Source organism: Vicugna pacos, chromosome 6 (genome assembly GCF_048564905.1).
Source record: "Vicugna pacos chromosome 6, VicPac4, whole genome shotgun sequence".
Lineage (NCBI taxonomy): Eukaryota > Metazoa > Chordata > Mammalia > Artiodactyla > Camelidae > Vicugna > Vicugna pacos.
The window spans coordinates 68,447,304-68,462,016 of record NC_132992.1 but is presented as its reverse complement, the minus strand read 5'-3'; the positions used below and the strand labels follow the sequence as shown (position 1 = coordinate 68,462,016).

The 14,713-nt window shown below is 34.6% G+C and overlaps 1 protein-coding gene across 9 annotated transcripts in view; it reads right to left on the bottom strand.

Annotated features, from left to right (window-relative positions):
• The window catches only part of PCNX1 (pecanex 1), a 181,097-nt gene that overhangs the window by 105,711 nt on the left and 60,673 nt on the right, over nt 1-14,713 (bottom strand). For 6 of the 9 annotated variants that reach the window (XM_072963331.1, XM_072963329.1, XM_072963334.1 and 3 more), the window contains exons 6-7: nt 11,626-13,329; nt 2,062-2,194 (exon numbers count right to left, since the gene is read on the bottom strand). In XM_072963331.1, coding sequence (XP_072819432.1) covers nt 2,062-2,194; nt 11,626-13,329 — 1,837 coding nt within the window. The remainder of the gene's footprint in view (nt 1-2,061; nt 2,195-11,625; nt 13,330-14,713) is intronic. The other 3 variants (XM_072963335.1, XM_072963336.1, XM_072963330.1) reach the window with 2 other exon arrangements.

Below are 14,713 nucleotides of genomic sequence, written 5' to 3'. Positions count from 1 at the left end.
GAGTAAGTATAATTGAAGTATTATCATATCTGTTCCATTTTTTTTGACAAACAAGTTTTTCAAGTTTTGCATGACCATGCTACATTTGTCTAAAGATGAGATTATCATTACATAATTCACACTGAAAATTAATACCACTATAATTTATCTGAATATTTTTGCAATTAAAAAGGATGATTTTATTAAATTGGTGTTTCCCCTAATTCCTCACGGCTAAATTTTATCTTATTTCATCCATAATGAGATTAGTCTACTTAAGATACATGCAATCTTTGTACTGGAAGTATCATGGAACCCTAACAAAATCTACATGTTGACTACTGGAAGAGCACTTTCTAAAAATCCTAATGTGAGCCATTTACAAATAAGTTTCATGCCATATCCTCATTTGAATCGTGATATATTTAAAACCTTAGAAGAACATAGATAAATCCTATGTGGTTGACTGGAGTTAGAATACAGTTCTTTAATATTCCACCAGGCAGAGAAGAGGGAAGAAAATTGTCTACATTTGTTTGGTGAGTAAGATCCAGAGAGTGAAAGGATTTAAGACTAAAAAGAGATTTTAAAAAAAGAATTAAGTATCAACATGGAGTGAGAAGGTAAGCAGAGAAAATGTCTATGGCAAGTATTATTCAAAAGGAAAAAGAAGGGGTTAGAAAACACAAAATACATCAAGTAAAATGAAATACTGAACTCTTTCTGCAGGTTGGGACTACAACCCAAGTCCATCACACAAAAAATGTTAGTTCAGGGAGCAAAGGAAATAAAAGAGGAGGGCTCACAGAAAGCAAAAGTGCTCAGAAAAAGCTTCCAGACCAAATGTTTCTTTTCATCAGTTGTACTCCCATTTTTATATTTTAAACAGTGGTTTAACTAATCCATATTCCACTTTATAAATTATGTATTACGGCAGGATTAATTAGGAACATGACCTATGAAAGATAAAGTTCCTGACTGTAATGTAAAGCCTAGAAGAATAATCAAGACTTAAATCCCAGGAATATAGAATAAAGCAGTATTTTAAAGGAACAAGGATTTTGCTACTCTCCTGAGTAAGATTTTAACAGAGGAGGGATTTCTCTCTTCCAACCTTCCATGCGTTCAACATCAGTTACTTCACCAAATGTTCTCCCTTTTGAATTTCAAATTAAAATTTAGGAAAATAATGTGGGTAATGGTGTTTTGGGACAGAGATTAATAAAAGTATATGGTATAACAATATATGCACTGCTTAAGCAAGTACATGTATTTTTGTCCATATTTATATTCTTAAAGCACAAGACTTTTGAATAGGTTTTTAATTGAAGTCATAGACTCTTAAGATTTAACACAATTGAGAATAAAAAAGTTACTAAAATTTCGATAAAAACTATGCCCAAGATTATAAATAGATCCTTTTTTAATTAGGAATATTGGAAAAAATTTAAAGTTTTTGTTCAGTATATTATAGAGGTTGAGAAATTCAACACAAATGTACACACATGTACACACACACACACCCCCAATTAACCATAGTTTACCAAAAATTAAATATTCTAGTGCCCTGTCATTTACTAGGTCCTGGCAATTCATATTCAAGCAATTCAAAATATATCACATTTTAGTGAAATAAAGTAATCAAACTGGTTCATCAAGCTAAGGTCAGTTATCTGTTCCTCCTCAATGAGCTCACCCATCAGTCCGTATTTGTTCACACTGAGCACTGTTCAAGATGCTGGGGAACAATGCTGCATTAATACTATTAATCTGGAGTAGGAAAAAAAATGAAGAGCTGACTTAAGGCCTCTACATTTTTATAACTGCTCTAAAGTGATTTTTCTGATTTAAAACTGGCTAAACCAACCAGATCATTTGTTTAAATAATGCAACGTAAGACATGCATAGTGCAATAGGCTCATGGTCACATGCAGAGAAAGCCTAAACAGCTTACAGGTATAGGAGAGAAACTGGAAGGAAAAAAACAAAGCTATTTAATAAACACTTTCTTGCAAGTGACAGAACAGGTTAGAAGGTCTGTTACATGCATGCTAAGCTTGGTGGAATTTTAAAATACCATACCTTAGGGGTGATCCGATGAGCAATGTAGGAGGGGTAGGGTTACTCCCTGCATTGTGCCGGCGCCGTACTGCCTGGCGCCTAAATGTGCTGCGTTCACGGCGAAATGACACCGCCTCCTCGTTGGCCTGTGCTGCTGCATCAAGACAGACTTAGGTCAAATAGGAGCCTAGGTCAGAGATGTTAATAGCAGCTGAGCCTGTCTCTCCCTTGACTTCCCACCCTCAAAGGTAAAGCAAACCTGACTAAGCCCAAAGGTTTTCATATTTTCACTGTTTATCATATCAGGGAATCTGCATACCTTTTTTATTAAAGATAATTGTTTCTTTAAAAATAATGTTTCTGATCTATTATCTGGCCTCACCATCTTCTCTTCAACTTCAATTTTCTATTTTAAATCTGCTGTTTTAAATCTTAAAGTCTCATTTATTTAGTCCCATATTCCTTCAGTAGCCCTTTAATTAAGTCAGCCTTGTAAGTATAGTATGTATTTGTTAGTTCTGACTAAAGAGAAAATGGCATTAGTTTCTTACTTTCATGAAGACAGCAAAAGCAGCAGTGGTAGTACCTCGCTTGTGACAACAAGGACTAGGCAGGAAGTTTATCTCATGCCACCCTGTGCCACAATTTTGGCAGCATAAATGAAACCAATGACTGCTAGGTTACACAACTAAATTTTTAAACATTCAATTCAAGATACCATGAATATATATTAACTGTAGAGTACTTTGCTGCCATCAAACTTTTTGCCCCTGCACTGGCCCCTCTACTTTAGGAAGCATAAATCAGCAAAATGGCAAGTTCAGACACCCATAGCTTAATAAAACAAATACACACTAAAACCAAATATATAGCAATGAGAAAATCACAATCAAGGCTTAATAAAATTACATAAAATTTTACAAAACCATACCAATTGACTGATTTAGGTTTCTAAAACAAAATGCAGATTGATGTTTATTCATTTGAATCTAAAACAATTGTTTCTTACGGTGATTTAAATATTTTAAGAACCATTTTGATTTTAAGAAAGGGTATTTTGATACTACACATGAATAAAGGCAAAACAACTTAGTTCAGAAAGACTTTTTTCCCAAAAAAATGAAAACTGTTTTCTTTTAGCAAGTATGAAATGGATCACAAAATCAAGAATGTTGTATTTCGATTTCAGCTCTATTACAAGCTGTCTTGACTTTAAAAGCGTTACTAATTCTCATTATATTGCTTAGCAACAGCCATTTCTATCAATTTAAGTGTTGACTTTAATAAACTATAGTTCTAAATGTTAACATTTTTATCCCCTCCCCAGGCTGTCCCAGTAAGTATTCTTTGTGTAATTAAACCATTATAATTAGAAACATACAGATTACCCCCAGAAGGTATGGGCTTCTCTGTCTTTAGGCATTGTTTTCTTTTATTAAAGGGATGACAAGTACAAAATTATTTCATCCACTTAGAAAGCTTCTGACAGTAAGAAGTGTAAGTCACAAATCAGAGGACAGCAATTTACATTACCTCTAGCCTTTTCAGCTCCCCCACTACAGTGAGATTCTAAAGTTAGACAATTAAATCAGAATTGGGCTTTGCGGCTTGGAATCCAAATCAAACATGACTCCTGGAACTGCTGTTTTTCTTTCTCCAGTTTTACTGAGATTTAATAAAAATTCCATTAAATGTGAAAAGGCTGTTACTTGTGATGTAAAAGCTATATATACCAAAATTATATATGACCGATAAGAACAAATAACGTTGATTAAATCTCGTTATTTTGAACTCAGTGTCCAATATGGTAGCCACTAGCCATATGCGGCTATTTACACCCAAATTAATTAAAAGTAAATAAATTTAAAGTTCAGTTTATCAGATTCATGAACCACATTTCAAGCGCTCAACAGCTACATGTGGCGAGTGGCTCCCATTACCAAACAGTACAGATACAGAATATCATCACAGAAAGTTGTATTGGTCAGTGTTGACCCAGAAAGTCAAGGATGCCTTTTTGTCACCACAATCTACAAAGCATACTGCGTGCTCTGCCTATTCCTGACAACCAAGACCTCAATAAAGGAAACAGCAACGAGCACTGTCACAAAGAAGAGAACATATAATATTGGCAGAGCAGTCACTGATGAAGGATAAAACAATGCAATGAAGACAAGCCACTTGAAAGAAATGAAAAATTAGATGAGTGATTTGTATACCTGTTAACAATTCTTAGACATCAGTAAGGTTAATTTGGGTTATGAAATTTTAAATCACTATTTTAAATCTCAATTCAAGACTTATTTTTTGAAATTATGTTGAAGATTCATATTCTATTGTAATAAATTACTGCTCAATTTACAGATCAATTTACTTCATTAAGAAACTTTCAAACATTCTCTCTAGTTTTAGATATTTTGTTTCAACCAAAATAAAAGAGTAAGATTTACCCAGATATAATTTACAGAAAATAATTTAATCCATAAATGTACTAAAATTATTCAAAAGGATTTAGAAAAAAGCAATATAAGACACTGGAATGCTGAGAATAGGGAGAAAGGAAACAGGAAATGATTTTCTTTACTATCTCCTTTCTACTGAAGACTTAATAGGGCTAATTTTAAATAAAAGCTAGTTATTCCATAGTACTGGTATGAAAAGACAAACTAGTGTCCATTTACAGTCACAATGTTCTTTGGCTTCTTCAGAAAACATATTTCTTTTTGCTAGTAACACATCATTTTATATTTTGTCATCTGCAAAATAACTATTAACACTATTTTCTTAATAATAGTTTAAGAAACACGTCAAGATGAAAGTTTAGACATCCATTGAACAATGTATTAAAATGGAGTTATAATTACTGCCTGTGTTACAAATATCTAATGATAAAAGAATATTCAGTGTTTACTAAAGCCATTACTTCAACAGTAGCTAGGATCACACATTTGACTGAAACACTATGCTATAATTTATGGTCAAAACAAGACTAAACCGTGCCTCCCTGGCAAAGTGAAACTTATACAGAACATCTCCACTTGGAACAGGTTCCAGTGGGGGTCCAGTTCAAAGAGAAAAAGTGTCTTTAAAGCTTAAAATAATTTGCTGTAAGCATATTTAGTCACAAGTTATAGCCTTACTTGATGAAAATTCACTTCTACAATACAACTGCAAAACAAATATTTTAATCCTTTATAAGAGAAAGAAAACAACAAAATCTTTTAACTAGGAAGCCAGAGAAGAGAGAAAAAACACGTTTTAAAACCTGGTTTTGAAGTTGACATTTTGACATTGCTTAAAACTCAGTATCCCCTGGCAAAGAATGAAATTAGCTAGTACAACAAGAGTATAAAATGCAAGTAGTAAAAATTTAGCACTCTAGGTACAACTAAATTTTATGCACGTGTAGGTAAAAGAAAAAAATCACAAACATTCAAGCGATAAAAATTATGAAAGACATAACTTTCAAGGGCAGATAATTAGACAAATGTGAGCTTTTTAATAATTTTTTTAGATTATAAGAGTCTTGATTTTCTAATCATTTCTTTGTGTTAAAAAAAAAAAACTTCAAGGCGGGGGAGGGTACAGCTCAAGTGGTAGAGCGCATGCTTAGTGTACACAAGGTCCTAGGTTCAATCCCCAGTATCTGCTCTAAAAATAAGTAAGTAAACCTAATTACCTCCCACCCCAAAACAAAACAAAACAAAAATTAAAAAAAAAAAAACAAAACTTCAAGAGACTGAGTTATGATCACAGTAAGTTTAAAAGAGAACTTCAGATAATTTAGCTCTTTAATTCTGGGTTAGTGATACAATCATTCAATTAAGTTTAAACATTTACTGAGTGCCTAAGGGCAACTCATGCATAAGGCACAGATATCCTAAGACATTTTAGACAGCTGTGGTCTGAACTATTCCGAAAAAATCACAAAGAAAACAAAATACACACCTCCTACCTGAGGAGTTACTTCCCATTTATTTCAATGAGTTAAGGAAAATCCTACACATTCTATTATGAATTATATTAATGCACTAATTTTTTAAATGAGGGTGTTAAAACAATAGACTAACAGGTTGTTTTACTCTGTGAAGGAAAACAAGGGAAGTATTAAAGGCACTAATATACTTTCAGGATGACTGGGTTACACAAAAGAGCATAACATGGCAAGGTAAGAGGTGAGGGTTGTTCATATTCTATTCCAAAAATTGGAAAGTTATGAGCAAAACTATGTATAGAAAAAGATGCATGCCACTTAAAAGTGACATGAATGATACAGCTGACTGCTTAGTGAAAGGATTCATGGGTGGTAAATTACTTTCTAGTTGTTATATCTTGCTATGGCTAGCCTCTTGCGATAGCTCAATTACTATTAAATGAATGAATAAAATTTCAGACAGAAGAAATTTCTCAAGAAAGGTGTTGTTTTCAGTGAAGAGTGTCTATTGCAGGAAAGAAGGGATAAATCTGGGAAGATAATAAAAGTAAACGTGTTTTGGTATCACAAATTAATCAGAAGCAAGTTGTTTAAGCAAACATTTTAAAGAAAGAAAGATGAAAGTATGAAACAAATACATATACATACCTCAGAAAATTTAAAAAACATACGCAAACATTCTGAAATACACTGAAATATTCTTCAAGGTAAAAATTATCTTACTTAAAAATAAAGTTACTACATGAAGAAATGAGTATTTCAGTGATTTTGCAAAAACAGTTTTAAAGGAAGTATTTTAGTCTAGGCATTAAATCTATTTTATCTCAACAGCTTTTCCCTTTCTTTCCATGTCAGCCAAGAACAATGCTAACATCAGCGTGCAAGGATTTTATTCTAATATGGAAACAAATGCTTATAAGAATCCATGGCACAACTTCTAAGCATTCATTCTGAATTAATTTCCATCTATGAAAATATTTTAAGGGACACTCTAGTTTTTGATATGCAAATCAACAAGTAAAAAAACAAACTTATCAGCTGTGTCTTGACTTAAAGAATTTACATATGCTTATTGATACTTTCCATAATCCCAGGCAGCCAAACAAATGTCGCTGGGTAGATGAAGTTAAATGATACTCTGGACTCATTACACAGGACAGCCCCTAAATGATATAGTTTAAGGATTACTTACTTTCATAGGTGGTACCTAATTTCTTTGAATCCTTTGCATATTGTCTGAAAGACAGACCTCTCCTGGAAAACTGTACTCAGAAACAATTTTGAATATATTTTCAGGAGATTCACTCAGTCAGAGGTCATTAGTGAAGAACATACATTTCAAGTGACATATATGAAAAGGAAAGCATCCTTATAAGTGATTAAAAGGCATCAGTGTCTTGGTTCTCATAGTAAATCTACATACAAAGCATTTTTACACAACCAAGCTTGTTAGGGTCTGATCATTAACTGTGAGACAGGCTGAAACAGTTACTATTACTGTTTTACAACTGAGGCACAGGTTTAATGGCTTGACAGACTGTCCACTTAGAAATTAGAGGTAGTATTAAAATGTAACTGTTAGATTCCCTATCTAGAACGTTACTGCTGCTAGAAAGAATGGGTTGATTTGGGAATTCTATACATAAACCCTTATTTGCCTCATCAATAAAATACCTTTTTTCTTGATACTGTTTTAAGAGACCATAATTTTTCCAAGTAACTGAAGCAGCCAAACCTGTTTACTACACAATGAGCATTCATCTGTGCAGTTGTATGTCTAAACTTTCTACTCAGTATAGACTAAATAGAATATAATCTTTCCCTAATGTATCTGGGTTAGTCACAAATACATTTATTAGAGCATTATACTTAATACAGCATTAAGCTATGATACAATGATGTCCCTGAACATATTAAAAGAGATAATTTGCCCCTGCATTTAATGGCCCCCCCACCATTGTTTTTTTGCTCTGGTTTGTATGGTTATTCCAGCTTCTGAAGAGTTAGCAGTGGATTTCTTCCGCTGTCATCACTTTGCCTCTACAAACACCCTACCCTTGCTACTAATTTCCTTCTTCTAACTTACCATGTGGAATGGAAAATCAAAAAATCAAGTTCATTAGAATTTAGAGTCCCTCTATTTAGTAAAATACAAAAGCTTTAATTCACATATTCTTGTCTGTCCAGTCATCTTTGTCTTTTCTTCCAATGATATTTAGGATCAGAATAACCAAAATAAACCTTCAGTTTACACATATGGCACAAATACTTATGAATTGTTTTTCAAAGAGATTTGGCTTTTCTTTAAATAAAGCAAAACTCCCTCAACAAAAGAATATCTTTGGTTCCCAACACAAAAATATTATATAATAGGATCCTATTTGATGCTCACAGAATGGTGACCCAAACATTACATTCAAAATAATTTTCTCAAACAGAAAAACAGAAGTTAAGAAATTCAGAAAAAATACCAAGAATAATACAGCAAATATAAACCTTTCCATTCTGGTTGTTCTTTATTGTCTGTTGAACCATGCAGTAAACAAGTTTAAGTGACCCAAAAGAAAATAGGATACTTTTCTATCATATGCAACTTGCCTGTACTTTTTTATTCTTAAAATATTTAGTCATAAGTTATTAATGATACACTTTGTAATTATTACAGAAAAAGTAAAAACAAGAGATCAACAAAAGAAAATGCCTGAGTCTGAATCTAAAACATTTTCCTGCCTAAGCACACACAGAACATTACCGATGATATCCAACTTTAACCAAAATTCTTGATTAACGGTGAGAAATCCTATGACAACAATCACTTGTTCTATGACTGAATATCAAAAGATAAATTACATGACATATTGCTACCAAAATAAGATTAAAATCCATATTACTAGATTAGATGTCAATAAAAATGTTTTTCTTTTTGGTATTATGTAAGGAATTAGGAATTCAGGGGTTTTTATTTTTTACTATATTGAGTTTCACAATGGCACAGAGTATTTCTAATCTATTTCTATATTTAATCATTCTCTTCAACTTTAAGGACAGGATACATTTGAGTAGCCTAACAAACTGGTCTGTAAAAGAGAAACAGCAGCACTATTAAGCATTTACTATGTGCCAGGCACTGTCGGGAGCATTTTACATCAATTAACCCCTATATTCCTCACAAAAACCCCATGAGACGGATACTATTATCATCCCCACTTTAAGATGCAGAAGCTAGGGTTCAAAGAAGGGAAGCAGCTTTCCCAGAGTCAGGACTATAGCTGAGCCCAAATACTAACACAGCTGTCATGACTCCGTGTCACTGTATTAGACAACCTCCTATTTTAGAGTATTTCATTCTAGTACTTTAAAGTACATTTCCTAGTTCCATTCTTCCATACTACCAATACCATTCAGCTTAAAGACAAGACAAAAAGAAACCATGAGAGAACTCATCAACATATTCAAGTTCATAGTTCATTAGGATGAAGTCTATTTACGGATTAAGTATAGGCATATGAATGGTCAAGCAGTATCCTGTGCTGTGTTGACACATTTCAGGAGTACAATATATAAAGTAAAACAGACAGCCAAGAAAAATTTCTCCTAAATTGCCAAAAGGACTAATAGCATTCATATAACATTTACTACCTATTTGAGATTCTATATAATTTTAAAATAATGAAAACCAAAGTATATCCCCTCCCACACCTCCAACCTTCCAAAAGGCCCAAAGAAGACCCTAATAAAATGTGAAACCAACCAAATATAAACCCAATATATTAAGCAGTTTAGTTTTGCTCTTATTCTAAATACAATGATGCTCAAACAAAAATAGCCTTGAAAATACCCTCCTTTGGCAAAAAAGATGTTTTTGAAAAGCCCACGGATGATTACATTTATTCCTTCTAAAGCGCATGGAAATTTTCAGTTCATTATTAATCGATAGTTGATGGCTGGTTTATTTGTTTGTTTTAAAAATAAGAACACAAACAAAAGAAATGAAAAGCTGGAATCCAGAAAAATGAGGGCTCATATTAGTCAAAGATCTGCACTCAGAAGCAAGTTAAGACCTTTCATATAACTTTTCCTAAAAAACAGAACCCCCTACATTCCCTACAGAAAGGAAATGACATTTTAAATACAAAGACGTAAGATTTACTAGAGCTCTTATATATATTTTAGTATTTAAATTTCAACAATATTTAGAAAGACAGTATTTTTCTATCATTACGTATTAACTTAAAATTGATTTTAATGATGACTTTAATAAAAACTAAGCTGTAATTTAAACCCAATGATTTCTTGAATACTGTGAACATATCTGATATGATCTGTGTGGGAAATCACTTAGAGCATTTCAGACCTTTAATAAAAAACAGAATGACAGCCACATCAGACTTGAGGGAATTTAATTACTATATTGTTACCAAATGGTTATAATCACTTCAAATATAATTAGTTCTCAATATTTAGGTTTGATAGACTGTTTCCTTCTTTAGGTACCAAAGATGTCTTTTTTTTCACATTCCCAATAGAAATTAATCTTTGTTAGGACCTATACCGAAAGAGAAACAAGAGAAATGTTTACCACATTATAGATTTTTAAAATACTGTGGGTGAAATTAGAATTCTTTGGGGGAAAAATCACATTCCTTATGTTTCAGAATGTTTGTAAAAACAAAAATTCAGCTTAACTTTTCATAACAGATTGAACGTTACTACCGCAATAGACTATAATCTTTGAAACTAAAGATATAAGCTTTATTAAAGGATATGGGGTAGAGGATAAAGAAGCCACATGCTAGCAACAGAAGACTTCATTCTTCTAAGTCTACTGAAGAATAAGATTCCACATTAACCAAAACAGAATAAACAAACTATTCTGGGCAGGAGGAAGTACCAAGAAACAACTCTGAAATAAAGAAAATGGCTAATACACAATGACAATATAAAATCACCTGTCAAGTTTCGCATAATTTCCCATAAACCTGAATAAACTATTACTTTAACCAAAACACCATCACTGTTATTATAGGAAGCATCATATATCTACTAATGGATAATAAATGCCAATATAAACTACACGTATCAATTTAATAAACTTTTATGTGAAGTTACAGAAAAAAATAAAAAGTTTTTAATGCCTGAAACTTGAGTAAGCAAGAAGTAAAGAGACAACAAAAAAGAGCCACAAGTTTTCAAAGTACACAGTCAGAGCTAAAGCAATATTTGAAAAAATCTTATATAACAGGTTGAATGATCTAATTCCAAAAGTTCAGTGGCACATAGGGTATAAGAGCTAGCTAAAAATGGCTCAGTGCCCTAATAAAATTCTACATTTTGTTGCTGCTGTGGTTGTACAGTGGAAGAAGGCGGCCAATTTTTTGTTATTCCTGGTAAAACATTAACAGGCAACTGGCTCAGGAGAGGTGAATGCCATCGAGAACAATTCGATACATTTAAATAACAACTGACAAAACATTTTCTTGGTGTTTACACCAAAACCTTTTCTAAGATAAGCATCTCCCTCTTCATGGAAGTTTATTTTAACAACACAGTAGAAGAGGGATATTAACACACAGTATACTTTAGTAAGGATTCTACTCAGTAGTACCAAAACCTGCAGTGACTCTCTGGGAAATCGCCTGTAATTTACTTACCTCCACTGACCGTGTCTTGCTCTTCACCTTCAGGAAGCGCAACCTGGCTTGGCAAGCTATTCCTAGAGCGAGTGACTGTCTCTAACTGGGAAGCCCGTCCCAACAGAGATAGCTCATCTAGCACCTCTCCCTCTTTGGCCTCGAGATCCGATTTTGAAGTGGTTAAGGGTTTTATACTTTCGGGTGCCATTAGCCTACTAGAGTCGTTCAAACAGGCTACTGTGCCGCTGTCTAGGCTCAGCACTCGGGCCCGGGTCTTGGCACTATTTGTGCTGGAAGTCCGCCGTGCTGTCCGCTTTTTGCCAGCCCCCTCAGGGCCCAGGTGGGCTTTGTGTGTGTGCTCGGAGTCAGTGCCCCTTTCTTTAGGGGCATGTTTGGTCTTCAGGGCACTGTACCTGCCCTCAGGAGACTGACACGAATGAGAAGTGGTGCTGGACGAGCTATCGCTGCTGAACTGGTGAGCAGACTGAACACTCGATGCTCTGCTCAAGTCACTTTGGTCACTGGAGTCCTCGTCATGACAGAATACAGCACTATGTGGCTTGGTGCCAGATACCCCTCGAAAGGACACATAGTCCCTATGCCGACTTGAATCAAAACTGCTAGCCCGTTTTTTTCCTGTCCGTCTCCGGCCTGACTTATGGGCAGAGGCTGTCCGGTGGATTAAGCTAGAGGATTTAGGCCGTACATCCCCTTCCTTCTGCTTTCCACCATCTTTACCAACTTTGGAATCCCCTGAAACAGCTGACTTATCGCTCTGTTCCTCTTTGTTTTCAGCAGTTTTCCCAAGAGGCGTGCCGCCCTGTGAAGTAAATTCATTTGCGTGGGGATTTTTATTGGCTTCTTCGGAGGCAGAGGTGCTGAGATCTTTCTGACTGTGCATATCATCAGAGGTCTTAGACCCCTGGGCCTCCTGAGCCCCACTATTTGCACTCACTTCCAAGGCAGTCTGTTCACTACTAGTCCTTTTGTCGCTGGCACAGCTACTCTTGTCCTCTGGGTCAGCACAGCACTCTTTCTTCTGACCACTTTTCGTCCCGACTTTGGGAGACTCCTCATGCTCTGACAAGATGCTCTCTATGTGAGTGGAGCTGGTCTGTTCGCTTTTATAGCTGCTGACGGTACTGTGCGTGTCGCGGTCCGTCCCACTGCAGTAGCTCTCCGTCGACCCACTGCTGCGCGTGCTCAGACTCCGCAAGCTGTCCATGCTTTTGTCTGCTTTCAGGGGTCTGCTCTTCCCACTTTTTGTAGGTGGCTGAGAATTACTGCTCTTCAGCTCACCAACAAGCTGAAATTCCCCAGATAAACAAGAATTTTCCACCAAGGATTCTTTGGATCCAGAATGAGGCTTGGAAGATTCTAACTCACTAACTGGATCTAACCCACGTCTTTGCTGATACAGAGGGAAGTCATTCAGGGAAGTGTCTGGAAAAGCCACAGCAGAGCTGGAAGTCCGTGGTACACCTCGCGGCCGGTGATCTTTCCTGTAAGAGTGTGAATGTAAAGGGACGAGGGAAGCTACTTCTGTGTCACAGGCGCTGGACAGGGACTGATCAACATGGTGGTGGTGGCTCTGATTTGGCAGGCTCATTTTGTCACTGAAATCCCTTGGTAAGTCCTGTCCACATGAGGATAAAGAAGGCTGAATGGAGATGAAGGAATCATTGGACACCAGATGGAAGAGCTTCCGATCAGTTGCCAAATCTGTTTCAAACACATATTTGGAAATGTTAACACAAATCTATAATCTGTTTTTCTACTGTTTAACAATGGGAAGAATTCACAGCATACAGTAAATCAAGCATAAAGAATTCTCAAGTAGCTCACTGAATAACAGCTGGCCATTCATTCCAAAGGGCTGGTTTCTATTTCACAGCTATACAAAGAAAGCATTCTGCTAATGGAATGAACTGAAGTTTAAATCATCAAATAGTCTAAGAAATTGTTCTATAAACTATCAACAATCAAATAAGAGGCAATAAAGAATTATATTAAAATGGACCTGGATTTCTATGCGAGTTCTATCTCTAACTTAATAACTGAGTAATCTTGGGTGACCTTTCTAAGCCTGTTTCCTCATCTATAAAATGTGGTATCAATCTCACTGAGTACAATCTATTTCTAGAAATATGTACTAAAGGATAAAATCTGAGTTAATGACAGACACTGCTTAATACAATGCCTGGTACAATTACTGGTAGCTATCATTATTTTATCTAGCAAAATAAAAAAATCTTTTTGAAAAACTGGTATCATTGTTTTACAAATCCACAAAAACCTAGAGTAATCAGAAACAAGCAAAAAAAAAGGCTGACCAATGCCCAAACAAGATATGATATAATGATCTAAAATATTTTACTGTTCATAATGGTTGAAAAAATTAAAGCCATAATTACAGCATAAAATAATGCATTTTATCTTTCATCATTGATGCAACAATTATAAAATGCTTCATGAAAAAAATATAACCCCCTTTACTTGTAGGACTATTCCTTTAAACCTCTAGTTTTGGCAGTGATTAGTTACTTGAGCTACTATATATACTCTATACAAATATAAGTACAGATATAAATAAATCCATCTATCCAACTACCTACATTGTAATTTATCTTGAAATAAAGCTTGACAACCAAATTGCAAAACAGCGGACTTTTTACATACATATAAGGATGGTTATATCTGCAACTGTTAGTTCAATAAAAACAAATATTATTGTCTTATCTGTCATAACTACATAGGAAAAATCCAATAACAGATTCTATAGTAAGTCAGATTCTTTCCAGTAGAGGTATCTTAAATAATAAAAATACAGATTTTCCCCTAAGATTAATATAAAATAAGGATGAACTACTAGAAATATTTATGCACTTTAAAAAAAACTAAATGTAGATTAGATTTAAATAATTAAAAACTAGAATGTACCATACAGATTGTGATTTATAAATGACGCCACTCGGCTTTATCTCATGTTTTGAAGTCCTCAAGATAAGTGAATCCAATGTTCTTTTCATTTGTCCAAAACTGAGTCACTGTACTTGGGTTCTTATAGTCTCTAAAAACCCAAATTAAAAAGTCAGCACTGATGACT